This window comes from Linepithema humile, chromosome 8, assembly GCF_040581485.1.
Source record: "Linepithema humile isolate Giens D197 chromosome 8, Lhum_UNIL_v1.0, whole genome shotgun sequence".
In the NCBI taxonomy this organism is placed as follows: Eukaryota; Metazoa; Arthropoda; class Insecta; order Hymenoptera; family Formicidae; genus Linepithema; species Linepithema humile.
This window is the reverse complement of record NC_090135.1, coordinates 4523303-4542501: the sequence shown is the minus strand read 5'-3', so window position 1 is coordinate 4542501 and position 19199 is coordinate 4523303. Positions and strand designations below refer to the sequence as shown.

Here is a 19199-nt window from a genome sequence, read left to right as displayed (position 1 = left end):
AAGAGCGGTATCAGCAGGCGGCCCGAGCCTCGCGGAATTAAGAACCCGCATATTTTGCGTAACGAAAATAGCTTATCTCGAGATGTCTCGCGCTATCATGTGAGGTTAGAGTTTGGCCGGGCCCCGCTGACTACCGCTTCTGTAAATTAAGATTTTACCATGCTATCCCCCTCGGGGCTGCCGAGCCGACAGTCGTTTTGCGTTAAATAATGTCTTTTTGTGAGTAACAATTTCGCGTCGGTTTATGTGTTGCTGTACCGAGCGTTGAAGTCTTGAAGTTAGCCTATCGCGTATTTCTCGCCTCGGCCTTCTGTCGAGCGTTTACATCCAGAACCGTAAGAATAATACTGACAAGGAAAGGGACCCAAGTGTCCCCCTCCGATTTTGACGAGCTTTAAATATGTTGTAAAGTAGCTCAAAATAAGAGACACGTATTTTTTTTTATGTGCTTTCTCGCACGTTTAGGGTTGAAACAACTAGAAGCTAAAACGGTTTTTTTGGTTTTGACTGAATATTGTCAAAACTGTAAGAGATATCAAAAAATGTTTCGAATAAAAGTTGCATGGTCTTTTATGAGCTTTATAACCACGTAGCTCGATTTTTAAAAAATTTTATATTTTTTAATTTACCCTCACCCCTTCTTATTATTTTTACAAATTTCAAAATTTTTGTTATGACAAAAGTTGTAGCATTTTTTACGCTGAATACAACCATATATGATTTTATTATGTTTCAAAATCGCATCTTTCAGAAATGAGCTGTCAATGTCGCACTATATGCGTCGCGCTGCGATATATGTATATATATGCATAACGCATCGTTTGTGCCGCTTGTGTAATTGATGTTTGTCGTGCATGTGTAATTGATAAGACAAATAAAATTAGAAATAAAGATTAGCATGTTATGAGACATTCGGAAAAATGTTCTTATCAAAGAACAAAGTTTACTAAAGTTGTTGCCAAAACATCCTCTCTATTTTACACTTTTATAGTCGCATTTGGAGTGCATTTATAGCGCAGCGCGTTGTCATATCCCGTCAGTGCATATTACGCTTTAAAACTGTGCGCTTGTTAGTGATTACGAAAAAACAATATATAAAACAGCATCAAAAAAAGAACAGCAAATTCACTATAAAGTAAGTATTATTTTTTTGTACACAAATAAGGAGAAATATTTAATTGTTATATTTTTCAGAATGGTTCAATTTAATCCATTTAACGTAATAATGTTAGTATACGTAACTTTTTCGGCCCTTAATCTATCAACAAGTCCGATAACATCTGAAGAACGAGAAATGGCACATAAAATAGAATCCATGCTGAAAGAAATGCGCGATGAGAGATACAAAATGGAAGTAGAAGAATCTTTAGATTATGAAAACGATAACGATATTCCAACAGCAGAGCAATTCGAACTAGGAGATTGCGACGACTTTTCCGTCGGGCAGAAGTAGACCCGCCGGTAAGCGTATCAAACCTCGTTGCTCTATGCAATGGATGTTAACAATTACTGCAGTATTGAAAGTTGGGCGCCAGGCGCGGATTAACGCGCCGCACAAACGAATACGTTAGAATTCAGATTGAGTTAATGAGCAACGGCGATAAGCGTGACTAGCCCACTCTACAAATGGCAGAGGGGCGGGGTTCTTTAGAGCTGCTTAATACTGATTTGGAGAGAGGAGTCTGAAATAGGGGGGATGATTAATAACACATTAATTTAGTAACAGATAACATGTAATTTGAAATTAGATTAAGTGAGATTGACGCCGGGTGATAGGCGCCTTAACAATCCCGCAAAGTGGAGACATATTTTATCTCAGTGAGAGGCGTTATGATTTCACTGTTCAATCCGCGGAAATCCGCGTACTTCCGTCTCACGCGGTATAATAGTCGGCGTACAAATTCTGTAACTTTCATTCGGTACGGTTGTTACAATTAACTCTACTTCAATCTTTCTCCATAACGGTTAGCCTACAATACAAATTCTATCTCACAAGGAAAGGGACCCAAGTGTCCCCCTCCGATTTTGACAAGCTTTAAATATGTTGTAAAGTAGTTCAAAATAAGAGACACGTATTTTTTTTTATGTGCTTTCTCGCACGTTTAGGGTTGAAACAACCCCCTACAAGCTAAAACGGTTTTTTTGATTTTGACTGAATATCGTCAAAACTGTAAGAGGTATCAAAAAATGTTTCGAATAAAAGTTGCATGGTCTTTTATGAGCTTTATAACCGCGTAAGTCGATTTTTAAAAAAATTTACATTTTTTAATTTACCCCTACCCCTTCTTATTATTTTTTCGAATTTCAAAATTTTTGTAATGACAAAAGTTGTAGCATTTTTTACGCTGAATTCAACCATATATGATTTTATTATGTTTCGAAATCGCATCTTTCAGAAATGAGCTGTCAATGTCGCACTATATGCGTCGCGCTGCGATATATGCATATATATGCATAACGCATCGTTTGTGCCGCTTGTGTAATCGATGTTTTGTCGTGCATGTGTAATTGATAAGACGAATAAAATTAGAAATAAAGAGTAGCATGTTATGAAATATTCGGAAAAATGTTTTAATCAAAGAACAAAGTTCACTAAAGTTGTTGCCAAGGCATCCTCTCTATTTTACACTTTTATTGTCGCATTTCGAGTGTATTTATAGCGCAGCGTGTTGGCATATCCCGTCAGTGCATATTACGTTTTCTGATCAAAGAACAAAGTTTACTACAGTTGTTGCCAAGGCATCCCCTCTATTTTACACTTTTATAGTCGCATTTCGAGTGCATTTATAGCGCAGCGCGTTGTCATATCCCGTCAGTGCATATTACGCTTTAAAGTTGTGCGCTTGTTAGTGATTACGAAAAAACAATATATAAAACAGCATCAAAAAAAGAACAGCAAATTCACTATAAAGTAAGTATTATTTTTTTGTACACAAATAAGAAGAAATATTTAATTGTTATATTTTTCAGAATGGTTCAATTAAATCCATTTAACGTAATAATGTTAGTATACGTAACTTTTTTGGCCCTTAATCTATCAACAAGTCCGATAACATCTGAAGAACGAGAAATGGCACATAAAATAGAATCTATGCTGAAAGAAATGCGCGATGAGAGATACGAAATGGAAGTAGAAGAATCTTTAGATTATGAAAACGATAACGATATTCCAACAGCAGAGCAATTCGAACTAGGAGATGAAGAGGAAGAAGGTGAGCTATTGGACGCAAATCCTAAAGTTATATGTACTACAGATGAACGTATTCCGTATGAATATAAAAAAAATGCGACTGCAGTCGATGCAGTCGATGCAGTCGATGCAGTCGATGCAGTCGATGCAGTCGCATTTTTTTTATATTCATACGGAATACGTTCATCTGTAGTACATATAACTTTAGGATTTGCGTCCAATAGCTCACCTTCTTCCTCTTCATCTCCTAGTTCGAATTGCTCTGCTGTTGGAATATCGTTATCGTTTTCATAATCTAAAGATTCTTCTACTTCCATTTCGTATCTCTCATCGCGCATTTCTTTCAGCATAGATTCTATTTTATGTGCCATTTCTCGTTCTTCAGATGTTATCGGACTTGTTGATAGATTAAGGGCCGAAAAAGTTACGTATACTAACATTATTACGTTAAATGGATTTAATTGAACCATTCTGAAAAATATAACAATTAAATATTTCTTCTTATTTGTGTACAAAAAAATAATACTTACTTTATAGTGAATTTGCTGTTCTTTTTTTGATGCTGTTTTATATATTGTTTTTTCGTAATCACTAACAAGCGCACAACTTTAAAGCGTAATATGCACTGACGGGATATGACAACGCGCTGCGCTATAAATGCACTCGAAATGCGACTATAAAAGTGTAAAATAGAGGGGATGCCTTGGCAACAACTGTAGTAAACTTTGTTCTTTGATCAGAAAACGTAATATGCACTGACGGGATATGCCAACGCGCTGCGCTATAAATACACTCGAAATGCGACAATAAAAGTGTAAAATAGAGAGGATGCCTTGGCAACAACTTTAGTGAACTTTGTTCTTTGATTAAAACATTTTTCCGAATATTTCATAACATGCTACTCTTTATTTCTAATTTTATTCGTCTTATCAATTACACATGCACGACAAAACATCGATTACACAAGCGGCACAAACGATGCGTTATGCATATATATGCATATATCGCAGCGCGACGCATATAGTGCGACATTGACAGCTCATTTCTGAAAGATGCGATTTCGAAACATAATAAAATCATATATGGTTGAATTCAGCGTAAAAAATGCTACAACTTTTGTCATTACAAAAATTTTGAAATTTGAAAAAATAAGAAGGGGTGGGGGTAAATTAAAAAATATAAATTTTTTTAAAAATCGACTTACGCGGTTATAAAGCTCATAAAAGACCATGCAACTTTTATTCGAAACATTTTTTGATACCTCTTACAGTTTTGACGATATTCAGTCAAAATCAAAAAAACCGTTTTAGCTTGTAGGGGGTTGTTTCAACCCTAAACGTGCGAGAAAGCACATAAAAAAAATACGTGTCTCTTATTTTGAACTACTTTACAACATATTTAAAGCTTGTCAAAATCGGAGGGGGACACTTGGGTCCCTTTCCTTGTTAGTATCTTCTTAAAAGTTGCAGCAAAAAAATGAAATTTGCAAATAAATATTAGCAAAAAAATAGTAAATAATTTTAATATTAATTGTTTTGCTTTAACTTAGATCTAATTTTTTTTTTATAATGGCTAGATAGCTTAATAGTAAGCTATCAAGTTGTTGTTCGATAAGTATAAACACTTGTTTTCTCCAATTTTTTAACCATCATTTTCCGACTGTCTCCTCGTAAATATAATAGACCACATTTATTTAGTTTTTTCGTCTTTTTTGAAACTACGAGTTTGAAATATCATTTTTTAAGATAGGATGATTATATGACATTATATAGTAATGTAATAATATGACATTATATGACATCAGTCTCTTAATTGAAATTTTACATGAATAATGCTACCACATCGACAATATCTTAATTTAAAAACAAATATATAACATTATCAATTATATGTACTGTTGAAGCAACTGAGAAAATAATCACGAACAAGTTTTATTGAATTTGGCGAACAGCGAGTAAGAAAAGTTTTAAGATAGTAAAATTATACTTTTTATATTTAAAATTTATTATTAAGAAAAGTATTAAAAATATTTGCATGTATTTTTTACTATTAAGGTATTGTAAGATGCAAGCATGAACGTTCGATAGACGGCGCCAGCTGACGGCAGCCAGGTGATCGAGAGCAGCGCCTCGATAGAATCGATCCTGCGCGGGCGCGCTCCCGCTCCTTATATTTTTACTATATTGAATTATAACCGATCTAATTGTTCGAGAAATTTCTGGGAAGTCGACTTGCGAGGCAACGTGAGATCAAGACTCTCTATCGCCGAACCAGTTAGGACAGTCGAAAGAATCGAAAATATAGAGAGACAGTCGGGTCGATATCTACGCGCTTTGAACTTAGTCGAAATATTAAAGCTGTACTTATAATCTGAAAATTATATTGTAATAGTGAAACAAATTCAGTGTCGAATCATTTTTAAAAGAGTCATCCTATCATTTACCATTTTCATCAAAGTATCGTCGTCAATAAACCAAATAAATAACCAGGGTCGCATATAGGACGTAACCGTCGAAGCCGTTTTGAAAATCATAGAACATTTGAAATATTACTATTAATTACTTTATTAAGAAAATCGAGATCTTACAGTATCCTCCGTTTGTTTTCCGGTATATAATGATTAATATAATTTATTGCACATGATTGCAATCTGTAAGGAAATCAACCCACTTCATTACGTATTACCGACCAAACATTTTCTAGTTATATGATATCACGCTAACGGCGCATATAAAAACGTCGCGTATTAGAACTTCTGTTATTTTTCAGTCTGTGTTATGGTCGTGCAATAAAGGTGAAAGCATAGTTAGTGTGATCTTTCCTTTCCCGTCGAATAAAACCCAACAGGTTATGGGCCCAGGAAAGAAAGAAAAAAAAAAAGAGAGACCTATAAGCAAAACTTTGTGTAAGAATTTGTCGTCATTGTGAAACTATCATGCATCCAGCCAGCAGCCACCACGTGGAAAAACTAACGGAAGGAAACTACGAATCCTGGCGAATGCAGATGAAGAGCATCCTAATTTTTAATGATTTATGGGGATACGTCGATGGCAATATAGTGAGACTCACTGATGAAAACGGACAGACACAGTGGAAGATAAAGGACGAAAAGGCTCTTGCACTTATCATACTAAGTGTCTCGAAAAATGAGTTAGGACATATTCGGCGTATGACGACATCGAAAGCAGCATGGGATGAATTGGTTCGAGTACACAGCTCTCAAGGTCCCGTAAAAAAAGCGATTTTGTACCGGCAGTTGTACAATTCGAAGAAGGATGAAAAACAAACAATGATGCAATACATCAATGATTTCCAAAACAAGGTAAATCTACTGGAAGATACGGGCATCGAAATTCCAGAGGAATTAAAGACAATTATGCTGCTCAACGGACTACCAGACACGTTTGAAAATTTTTGCATCGCCATTGAGTCGAGAGATCAAATTCCTGGAATTGATTTCATTAAGGGAAAATTAATCGAAGAAGAAGCAAGAAGGGGGAGCGGAGACGACAAACATGGCGGCAACAACACGAACGCGCTAGTATCACGAGGTACGTGCGAGAACACTACTCGCAAATATAAAGGAGGAAGACCATCTATCAAAAATTACCATGGCGACAAGAATACTAGACAAGGAAAGCCTACTCCTCAAAGATTTGATGGAAAGTGTTTTTATTGTGACAAATTCGGACATCGAGCGGTGGACTGTCGAAAGAAGAGGAAGGATGGCGGGAAGGCGAACCAAGCAAAGGAAGGAGAAAGCGAGACCACAGTGGCGCTATCTGCACTCACCTCATCAACCAGCACTAACGAATGGTATCTCGACAGTGGTGCCACTGCTCATATGTGTGGTATACATAATTGTTTCGACAGTGTAAGTAAAATTCCTGCGCGTGATATTTGTACTGCGGGAAAAGAAACGGTAAAAGCTATAAGCACGGGAACAATTACATTAAATATTGAAATTGGTGGAAAATTAAAGACACTTAAGTTACTCGATGTATTATATGTACCCGATTTACAAGGAAATTTATTATCGGTTTCGGCTATAACAAATAAAGGTTTCAGAATCGAATTCAATACTAATAGCGCAAATGTTCTTAACGAAAAAGATTCGATTATATTAGAAGCGTTAAAAAGAGATAAAATGTATGACGTGAGGGTTATCCAACCGCATGAAGCAAGAATCGCGAATGATCTAAAAGCAAACATCTGGCACAGACGTTACGGGCATCTAAATTATAAGGATTTAAAATTGTTACGTAATAAAGATGCAGTCACAGGTTTAGATCTACCTAATAAATTTGATCCAATGTACTGTAAACAATGCGATAATGCGAAGGTACATTGCTTGCCATTTCCACAATCGAGCTCACGTGCGAAAAATATATTAGAGTTAGTTTATTCTGATATTTGTGGTCCTTTGCAAACTTATTCTCTTGGTGGTGCAAAGTATTTTGCAACGTTTATAGATGATAAAACAAGACATATAGATATTGCTTTCTTAAAATCTAGAAGTGAAATACTATCTGAATTTATGAAATATAAAATAAGAGTAGAAAGAGAAACGGGTAGAAAAATAATAAAATTACGAACTGATAATGCAAAAGAATATACTTTGTATAATTTTTCGCAATATTTAGAGAAGGAAGGAATAAGCAGACAATTATCTACCGAATATACTCCACAACAGAATGGAGTCGCAGAACGTGCAAATAGAATACTAGTGGAAATGGCAAGGACAATGTTACTAGAATCGAACTTACCAAAATCACTTTGGGCAGAAGCAGTGAACACTGCAGCGTTCTTAAGAAACCGGTGTCCCACAAAAATATTAGGCGGGGTAACACCCGAAGAACTGTGGTCAGGTAGGAAACCAGACATAAAATTTTTGCGAATTTTCGGCTCAGATGCTATAGTGTTAAATAAGGGTCCAGGTATTTCAAAATTAGATGCAAAAGGCATTGAAGCAATAGTAGTTGGTTACTCAAAAGAATCAAAAGCGTACAGACTTTGGAAGAAAGGCACGAAAACTGTTTTTAAAAGTAGAGATCTCAAAATAAACGAGGAAAACAATATTAAAGAAAAAGAATTCGCTAATATTCCACTTCAATTAAATGAAAACACGAGTAATGAAAATTTAGAAAATAAGGATTTAGATAATAACAAAGTATTGGAAGAAATGCCTTTTGCAGATAATGAAAGGATAGAAACGGATTCGGAAAATGATGTACCGACTAACTTATTACCAGAACCGTTAACTGTAAGAACTCGTGGGCGCGGGAGACCCAAAATAATTTGCACAGGAAAACCAGGACGTCCCCAAAAAGAGTACCATGAAGCTAGGATTGTTATAAGTCTATCCACTGAAAATCCGACTTCATTAGAAGAAATAATGAATAGCAAAGAAAAAGAAAAATGGTTAAATGCAATGAATGAAGAAATGAAATCTCTAAATGAATGCAAAACTTGGATTTTAGTCGATGAGACCCCTAACATGCATGTGATATCCTGTAAGTGGATATTTAATATAAAGCGACACCAAAATGGTGAAATTGATAAGTACAAAGCGAGATTAGTAGCTCGCGGTTTTGAACAACGCAACGGAATTGATTATAGTGAAATCTATTCACCTGTTGCCAGAATAGAAACGATCAGATTAATACTCGCGTTAAGTGTAGAGGAAGACCTACACGTACACCAGATGGACGTAGTAACTGCCTATATTCAAGGTGATTTATCCGATGAACTTTATATGATGCAACCTCCAATGTTTCAGGAAAAATCAGAAAATCAGAAAGTATGTAAACTTTTGCGTCCAATTTATGGTTTAAAACAATCCAGGCGTGAGTGGCATCGCAAACTACGTCGCAAATTGGACGAAATTGGCTTACAGAGTTCAGAATCAGAACCTTGTGTTTTTCATGGAAAACTAGATAGTGTAAAAGTAATCATTATAGTATATGTCGATGACCTACTAATATTCTCGAAGTCATTGGATACCATTACAAGAATAAAAACCGAATTGAATCAAAGTTTTAAAATGAAAAATCTGGGACCCGCAAATGAAATTTTGGGATTAAAAATTGAGAGAAATCTTTTTAATAATACAGTTAAAATTTCACAAGAAAGGTATGTGAGAGAAATCTTAGAGAGATTCTCCATGCTGAACTGTAAGGCAAGTTCGACACCCTTAACTCCTGGATTTAAACTCACATGCGGAAATAAAGAAATGTCAGATGATGAATTAGCATACGCGTACCGTATCGTGAATTAGTGGGTAGCCTAATCTATTTAGCTAATACTTCTAGGCCAGACATAGCTTTCGCGGCTGGAACATTAAGTAGATTCAACGCAAATCCAAAAAAAGAACACTGGCAAGCTGCTAAACATGTATTACGTTACTTAAAACAAACTCAAAATTTCGGCATAGTTTTTTGTAAAACCAACGAAGATCTCAAAGCATTTGTAGATGCCGATTGGGCTGGCGACATTGATAGTCGAAGATCGCACTCGGGAAATACATTAATCCTTGCGGGAGGACCGATTATGTGGTTCTCAAAGCGTCAAAAATCAGTAGCTTTGTCTACCATGGAGGCAGAATATATGGCCTTATCCGACGTCACGAAAGAAGTAGTATATATTAGAAAGCTAATTAAAGAAATAGGTTTTCCATTTTATGTAAAGAAAGCTACACCTATATTTTGTGACAACCAAAGTGCAATAGCCCTATGTAAAGAAAACATGACAAACCAAAGGAGCAAACACGTCGACATCAGGTTCCATTTTTCCAGAGAAGCACAAGAACGAAAATTAATTAATACTCAATATGTTCCTACAGAGGAAAATGTTGCCGATGTGTTTACTAAACCTTTAACAAAGGTTAAGCATATGAAATGTGTGCAAATGTTAAAGTTAAATTATTCAGTAGTATGTACCATCTTATGTATTAGTTAGAACATTAAGTATATTTTTTTTTATATAATCCATACCCGAATTATTATATGTAACCATTTATTACTCATTTTTTTATTGAGTGTGTTGATAAGGGGAGTGTAAGGAAATCAACTCACTTCATTACGTATTACCGACCAAACGTTTTCTAGTTATATGATATCACGCTAACGGCGCATATAAAAACGTCGCGTATTAGAACTATTATTTTTCAGTCTGTGTTATGGTCTCGTGCAATAAAGGTGAAAGCATAGTTAGTGTGATCTTTCCTTTTCCGTCGAATATAACCCAACACAATCTTCTTGTTTTTCAAAATCGTTTTGCAAAAAATTCTTAATATAAAGATTTGGTCTAAATCTTTTTCTATAACATGCATTCTTTTTTAAATAACTCTCAATTTTTTTTCGCAAATATTCTTCGAATTATAGAATTAAACTCTTGTTTTGAAATAAAAATCTCAAAAGTATCAATTTTATCTGAGAAATTTTGATGACTCTAAACTATGTGATTAACTGATGACTTTACACTGTCTTCAACTGTTGACTCCAATACCGAGTTTATTTCCTTGTACAATAAAATATTAATATTATAAAAATTATTGTTTATATAAAACATATGTAGAATTATACATAGGTTTATTTAATAATATAGAGTACAATTAATCGTCGTGATCTTTTCTGTATAGAAGTTCGCTCGAGACTGACTGTTCGCTCGTTTCTCTACGCACTTTTGTACCCTAAAGAGTGGTCACATAAAAGAAAACCGACATTGTTTGTCGCGGACCGCCAAAAGAGTTTACTTATAATTATGTCAATAGACGCTGCGATCAAAAACATAAAAAAGAAAACTGACGTTATTTGTCGCGGGCCGCTAAAAGAGTCATAGACGCCGCGACCGGAAACATAAAAGAAATAAATAAAATAAAACATTAGACGGCAGATCGATCTGTCGGCAGTGGATCAATAGATCCCACACATATGTAAACAAAGAAAATGCGACAATTAAATCTCTTATTTCTTTCGATTTTGTAAGCCTTGCTATTTTTTTGAATAGATTTAATTTCATTATATTCACAATATTATTTTTATATTTTTTTAAATAGCTGATTAAGAGTTTAGTATTAACTCAAATTCTTTTTTCGTGAACTCAAAGTAATTGTAACAATGATGCAAGTTTTAGACCGTTAGCAATAAACGAAAGCGTCTTAAGTGAGAGTAGTCGAAACAGTAGACAAAAGCATCTTTGGTGCGGACACTCGAAACAATAGACGAAAGCGTGGAAATAGTCGAAACAACCAGTTATAGAACAGTCAGTAGTAACAAATACGCAAAAGGAATAACTTTCGATCTAGCGAGTGTTAAGAAGTGAACTTATATCAATAAAGTATTTTAATTAAAAAATGATAAGGAAAAGAGGAAGGCCTAAAAAAGTTAATACTGAACTTTTAATAAACTGTTTCAAAAAATATAAAAATGATATTGTTAGTAATAATCAAATCTGTTCAAAGAATAGCAATATTTGGCTTACAATATCAAAAGAAATAAATGAGATAATTGCCCCATTTTCCTTGTATACATATGCTTGCAATAATATATATAATATTAAAGATGTTTTATTAAATAAAGAAGTAAACTCAACATTAGAATCAATTAATGAAAGTGTAAAGTCGTCAGTTAATGACAGTGAAAAGTCGTCAGTTAATGACAGTTTAGTGTCATCAAAGAGTTTCTTAGATGAAGAAGCTGATACTTTTGAAATTTCTATTTCAAAAAAAGAGTTCGATTCTATAATCGAAGAACAATTACAAAAAAGAACTGGGCGTTCTCTAAATAAGAAAGCATATTACAGAAAAAATTTAAGATTTAGACCAGGGATTTATCAAGAATTTTTTACAAAATTATTTTGGAAGACAAGACGATTGCAATCGTGTGCAATAAATTATATTAATCACTACATACCGCAAAACATAGGGGAAAGTCTCCTGGTACCGGACACTTAAGATTTTTTGACAATTAAATGAAAACAAAACAACTAAATCTATATGTTTTAATTTTTATATCAAGTTTGACATATCTCATGTGAAAATAAAAAGTTTCGATGATTAACAATAAGTAGAAATAAACATTAATATATATTTTTTAGAGCCATTTTGAATCACAGTTTTGGAAAAGGTCTCCTATAACCGGACATATCCAAAAATACTAAAAATATTATTAAAATAAGGTGCATTGATCACAAATGTATTCCTGTTTGGTTTCAGGAATGTCCGCACATGCTTCGTGCGCCCGTTCCATGCAGCTACAGCACTAGATCCAATCTTCCTCGTTATCTTTGAGGCAAATTACACATACTGTTTTTTCTTTTGCATTGTGGACAGTTTGTCGGCGATTACTATTTTAAAAAAAATAAAAGTGTATAAAAAAAGTGTATTATAAAAGTGTTTTCCGGCCATCTTTTTTTCTTTATTAAATCTGTGATCTATTTTTAGTGACTCAGCTAAATCAAATGCAAGCTTTTGAAATTCTTTTTTAATTAGGAGCATGCATCTATGTGACAAGTTTACGACATGTTCTTTTAAAGTCATTTCATAAATTTCATCAAATGTCTTCTTAAATCCTTTTTTGGAATAAAGGCTGACTTCGCCACCCTGTTTTATGACTTTTATGTTGTCAAATAGTGTACTTTTTGGCACTGCATATCTTTCGGAAGCTTTCCGAATTGATAATTCACCCGATAATACCTTATTCATCGCGATTTTTATTTTTTGTTTATTCTGCACAGTATTCTTATTCTTCACTTTTATGTTTAGAAAAGAAATCTGTAATAAATAATAAACGTACATGATCAATAAACAAGACATGGTAGTGTCCGGTAATAGGGGACTTTTCTAGTGTCCGGATACAGGGACCTTTAATACATTCGAAATCAGACGAAAAGTCGATAAATCCGTGACAGCTTTGAAAAGTAAGTCGAATTTATTATAAGTATACATACCAATGAACAATCTTACGTGTCCACGAAGTAGCGAAATCTACGTTATTTAAAGATATATCACTTACAAAATTATTCGTAACGCACAAAAAATGCTTGTTGGATACAACAACCGCTCTCACTAGCCGGTGGCAGCAGATTGACGAACGACGCACATTACTCGCGCATCTCCTGAACAAAAGAATCAAGCCACGCTCGCAACAAACGTCTTTTGTTTTTAGTTCTATAGATATATGTACTGTCCGGTTATAGGCGCCGTCCGGTATTAGGGGACTTCCCCCTAAACGGAAAATATATTAATGGTAATGTATACTTATAAATATTTTGAATTTTTTTTTTAATGATAAAACTTTAATGTAATTAGTTATTTTACTACAAATATCTTAAAACTTTTGTTCCTTTCTGTTTTCCAAATTTATTTAAATTTTTTTTTGCAATTATTTTTTTAGTTGTGTTTACAGTACATATAATTGATAATATTATTATATTATATATATTTCTAAATTATATATATATATAGGATATTGTCGGTGTGGTAGCACCATTCATGTAAAGTTTCAATTACAAGATTGTGACAATAATGTCATATTACTGTGCAATTTTAAAAAAGGCAAAGAAACCAAAAAATGCGGTCCTTTATATTTACGAGGAAAAACTCGAAAATTGATGATCGAAGAGTTGCAGAAAAAAAGTGTCTATACTTATTGGACAACACAAGCTGCAGATTTAATGCAACCTAGAGATCCAAAATGCCCTTTAATTTGATCTGTATTACATGTCGCACAAAATGAAGAAGTTAGCAATCATTATTTACATACAAATCCTATACAAACACTTGTTATTATGAAAAACATGACAAAATACAGCAATTGTATTGGAAATATAGGATTTGATCTATTTTATATACACTACTGTGTACATTTACAAGTGCAGATTTATAAAAAGCTTTTTTCTAAATATAAAAATAATCTACAAATTTATATTGATGCGACTGGGGCACAATTTAAAGAAATTATGAAATGTGATGGCAAAAAAACTGCCTATATTTTACTATATTTAATTGTAGTAAATGTTGAAGAAGAACAATTTCCAATTGCACAAATGATCACAGAGCAACATTCAGTTGCAAGTATCCAACATTGGCTTAATGAATGGCTATCGTTAAAAATTCCTCTACCTAAACAGATATGCGTAGATTACTCTTTTGCGCTTCTTCATGCAGCAGCAAGAACATTTGATGGATGTTACAATATTTATGATTATGCTGCTAAATGTAAAAATAATATTCCTGGTTGTTTGATACGTATTGATAGAGCGCATTTTATAAAAAAGTACATCCGTTTCTTAAAACGCTCTACAAAAATATTAAAAACTTTTTACGCTTCGTGTATTGGTGCTCTCTGCAATTGCAAAGACAAAATGGAAGCGAAAAAAATAATCAAAGCGTTATTAACGTTGTCACAATATGAAGCAGAAATTAATACATTTCAAAAAAGAGAACAATATTTAAAATTTATTATAACAGGTAAGCATAACAAATTCAATAATTCGAATGACGTATATTGTATAATACAGATATATTGTATTTTTTTAGGTACAATTAAAGACGAAATAGAAAATATTATAAACGTGGAAGATGAATCCAGTTTAGATGATTTTACAGAGGACATAACACATCTTAAGGAAACAGTCAATAATTGGAAAGAATGGCTTCAAGTTATTGAAAATGAATTAGAAAAAGAATCTAGAAACGAAACCAATAGACCAAATGCCTATCGTAACATTCAATTTGCTAAAATTTTAAAAAAAGATATTTTGTTATTACCATTGTGGACAAAAATATTAGAAATTAAAATAGATTATGGAAACATGGGAGGATCTACAGCAAGTTGCGAAGAAGAAATAAATAAAATAAAAAACATAGTTTTTAAAGATATAAAAAATAAGACTATAAGAGTAGATAGTTTTGTTCAAAAACATATCGAACATTTATTCGGTGAAATGCTCTTAGCTGATTCTAATTCTAAAGTAGACCACTATGAATTAGATGAAACTAGTTTATGTGAATCTCAGGACCTTCAAGAGAGAGAAAACTGGAAAGGAAAAGTTATAAGGAAATGTTCTAAATCGGTCCCAAAAATAGATTTTAATGACAGCTGCAACATGACGTCTAATAATGACGATGATGATGATAAAGAAAATATTAATGATAATGACGACGATAAAGAAAACATTAATGATGATGATGATAAAGAAAATATTGATGACAATGTTGATGATGAAAAAAATATTGAAGAAGAAAAATCAGAAATCAGTACATTGTCAATTAAATTTTTAAAGAATGAGGAAAATGAGAAAAGTATATTAAAGGATATCTCAAATAAATTATGCACCAAGAAACGATTGCCACTCTACATGGGACACCAGAAAGACCGTATTGCTCAAAAACTGCAATATAAACAGTCAATTAAAGTGGGCGTATTTAAACATTGCTCAAATATTCGTTTAGCAGCACACAAAATAGACGGAATTTCATACAGTTTATTAAATTCATGTCCATTTGATAGTATAATACAAAGTTTATTTGTAATTGGAATAGACGATGAGCTAATAAAGAAAACGGTAGATATACAATTTTTAACAGAACAAAATCTAAATTATGAAAAAAGCTACTAAATTAACTTTTTTCTTGTAGATAACTTCGATTGAAGGAAACGAATTCTTCGGTACTATAAAATATATTTTCATGCATGGTATTACAAATGAAGCCTATAAATGCAGAACAAAACTGATGGCTTCTCACGGAAAAGTTGTGGCTTACAATAAAAGATTGGAGCAGATAATAGTTGATTGTGAAAGTAATGTAGGGGAAATGTTTTTGAAACTTATTGGCAAAAGTTTTTATTCCTTAGAATATGTTGACTATTGTAAAAATCAATGTACTGAAGTAATAAAACATCAATGCGAGATGTTATTTATGAAAGAAACACAATTAAGGAAAGAAAATATTCATATAAATAAAATAAAAGAAGCATTTTTACAAAAGCAAAAATGCAATATTTGCCAAAATACAAAAATCAGAGAATATTGCAAAATAAGTAAGTAAAAATAAAAAATTAAAATAAATACTAAAATAATAAAAAACAACTATTTTTTCGGTAATATTACAGGTGATTTGATAATAATAGATATCGTCACTTCCAAAACATATAAAATACAAAAAATACCTAAATATATCACAAATAAAGAAAATGAAAAAAAATACTATGTACAATTATAAGATATGCCCGGTAAAAAATTTCTCATAAATAATTAGACAAAAATAGTACATATCTAATTATACAAAATTATATACCGAATTTGTCCATACATAAATAGATACACCTATATATAAATGAATATAAATATATATATTTATAGGACTTCCGTTTCCGGTGCGTAGTGAGAAAGATACGTGGTTCGGTAGTGAGAGAAAATTAAGTGAGAAAAGGGTATAGAGATAAGGAGGGAAGGTGAGGGTGGAGGGGGTGTGAGTGGAGGTGCATGTGAAGGGGAGAGAAAGTGGAGAGGCAGGGATAGAAAGAATAAGGGCAAGGAGAGAGGAAGGAAAATAGACAGGTGATATAAGAAGGTGAAAGGCGCGGAACATAGGGAAGGTAGAGAGGTAAGCGAGTGGCTCGAGTAGGTCAGGGAGAAGGTAGGAGATAGATTGGAAAGTGAGAGTGCGGGAGAGTAACTAGGGAGAGGCAGGTAGAGAGAGTGCGCAAGCGTGACAGGGAGAAGATGAGTGTGAGAGGAGCAAGGGGGAAAATAATGATGAGGGATAGGAGTGTGAGTGTAGATGAGATGTGGAAAAGGAGGAGAGAAGAAGGAGGGGAGGGGGAGGAGGAAGTGTTCAGGACATGTAAAAAAACAATGAGGTCGCCGGAGAGAGGAAAAGGAGAAGGGGAGGGGATCGAAAATTTGATAAGAGGATTAATGGAGGAGGTAAAAGAGATGAAAATAAATGGAGAAAGGGCGAACAAAGAGTTGAAGGAAAAAATAACGGAGAAAATAATAGAAGAAGGAAGGAGGCAAGAGCAGGCGTTGAGGAAGGAGGTGGAGGATTTAAAGAGAGAGTTGAGGGAAATGAGGGAGAGGGAGGAAAGTTGGAGGAAGGAAGGAGAGAGGTGGGAAGAAGGACTTAAAAAGGTGGAAGGAAGGGTAGGAAACATGGAAAAGAGATGGGAGGAGAAAGAAGGAGAAAAGAAGAGAAAGGTGGGGGAGGAAGGGAAGGTGGAAAGTAGAGTAAGGGAATTGGAGGGAAAGTTGGAGAGGAGGGAAAGGGAAGAGAGGAAGAAGAATGTAATAGTTAAGGAGTTAAAAGTGGGAGAAGGGGGGAGGAGAGAGGCGGTGGAGAGATTAATGGCGGAGATTGGAGCAAAAGTGGAGATAGAGGAAATGAGGGGGTTAGGAAGGAATATAGAAAGGGGAACGGAGACGCTGTGGGTGAAGTTAAAAAAAGAAGAGCAGAAGAGGGAGGTGATGAGAAGGAAGAGGGAGTTAAGGGGGAGAAAAGAAATAATTAGGGAAGACTTAACATGGAGGGAGAGGAGAATGGAGTGGAAATTGGAAGAAATAGCGAAAGAGGAAAGAAGAAAGGGAAAAAGAGTATGGAGAGTGTACGGGAAGGTAAGAATAGAAGAGGAATGGTGGATATGGGATGAGGAGAATGAAGTATTGAGAAATGGGAAAGGAACGGCGAGGGAGGAGGGAAGGAAAAAAGAGGAGGGGAGAATTGGAGAAGGGAGAGATTGACAAGAAAGTGGAGGAAGGGAAAGAGAGGGAGGGGAAGGTAGAGAGAAGGAGAGAGAATGGAGGATATTATTTTGGAATGTGGCGGGAATGGGAAACAAGGATAAAGAATTTTGGAATTATCTGAAGAGCTGGGATGTGATGGTATTATCAGAAACGTGGGTGGGGGAAAAGGGATGGGAGAAGATAAAGAGGTGGTTACCGAGAGGACTTATATGGGGGATGCAGGAAGCAAAGAGAGTAAATAAGAAAGGAAGAGCTATGGGGGGAATGATTATGGGGATAAGGAAGGATATATTAGAGAACGGGACGGGAATTGAGAAAGAGAAAGAGGGGATAATGGTGGGGAATATAAAAATAGGGGAGAAGAGAATAGGAAGATAATAGGAGTATACGTTAGGAGGGAAGGAATAGATAGGACATTGGAGGAGTTGGAGGGATGGATGGAGAAGGAGGAGGAGGAGAAGGGAATATTGATGGGAGGGGATTTTAATGCGAGAACGGGGAGAGAAGGTGGGGGAATAGAGGGAAGTGTGGAGAGGGGAGAGGAGGATGGATGGAGGATGTCTAGAGATAAGAAGGTGGATAAAGAGGGAAAAAAATTGTTAAGATGTATAAGGGAGAAAGGGTGGGAAATTTTTAATGGAGGGGTAAAGGGGGATGAAGGAGGAGAATATACATTCACGGGAGGGAAGGGAAATACGGTAATTGATTACATATTGGGCAGTAGTAGGACTAAGGAAAGGGTGAGAGAAATGAGAATAGGGAGCAGGGTAGAGTCGGATCATCAGCCGATTGAGATAAAGATAAAAGGGAAGGTAAAGTGGAGAAAGGTAGGCAAAAGAGGGGAGAAGGCATGGAGAGGGAAATGGGATGAGGAAGGGAAAAAGAGATTCAAAGAGAGAATAGCAAATTTGGAGGTAGGAGATGGAGAAATTGAGGAGGTATGGAGAAAAGGAGAGGAGAGGATAAGAGGGGTATTGGGAGAAATGGGGAGGGAAGATAGAAAAAGGGGGAATGAGGAGAGAAAAGGGTGGTGGGATGAAGAATGTAAGGAAGTGAAAAGAGAGTTAAGAAGGGAGATGAGGAGGTGGAGGAGAGAGGGAGGGGAGGGGAAGAGATATAGAGAAAAGAAAAGGGACTACAAAGAATTGTGTGAGGAGAAGAAGAGAGAGGAGAATAAGAGGTGGGAGAGAAGAGCGATGGAGGCAAAAAAAGAGGGGGATGTATGGGAGATAATAAATAGAGAGAGAAAGAGAAGGAAGGGAGT

The 19199-nt window shown here is 34.8% G+C and overlaps 1 protein-coding gene and 2 long non-coding RNA genes across 3 annotated transcripts; 2 read left to right on the top strand and 1 right to left on the bottom strand.

Annotated features, from left to right (window-relative positions):
• The first annotated feature begins 612 nt into the window (after nucleotides 1-612).
• LOC137001747 (uncharacterized) lies at nucleotides 613-3156 on the top strand. The gene is made up of 2 exons (XR_010891614.1): nucleotides 613-2911; nucleotides 2971-3156. It is a non-coding gene; the product is annotated as an uncharacterized lncRNA (long non-coding RNA).
• Nucleotides 3157-3475: 319 nt separating this feature from the next.
• Nucleotides 3476-4291, bottom strand: LOC137001746 (uncharacterized). Its single transcript, XR_010891613.1, has 2 exons — nucleotides 3721-4291; nucleotides 3476-3661 (listed from the first exon to the last, which is right to left on the bottom strand). It is a non-coding gene; the product is annotated as an uncharacterized lncRNA (long non-coding RNA).
• A 12822-nt stretch (nucleotides 4292-17113) lies between these two features.
• Nucleotides 17114-17932, top strand: LOC137001721 (golgin subfamily A member 6-like protein 6). The gene has a single exon (XM_067360829.1). It carries the CDS (start codon nucleotides 17114-17116, stop codon nucleotides 17930-17932), a length of 819 nt encoding a protein of 272 aa, XP_067216930.1.
• The last annotated feature ends 1267 nt before the right edge of the window (nucleotides 17933-19199 follow it).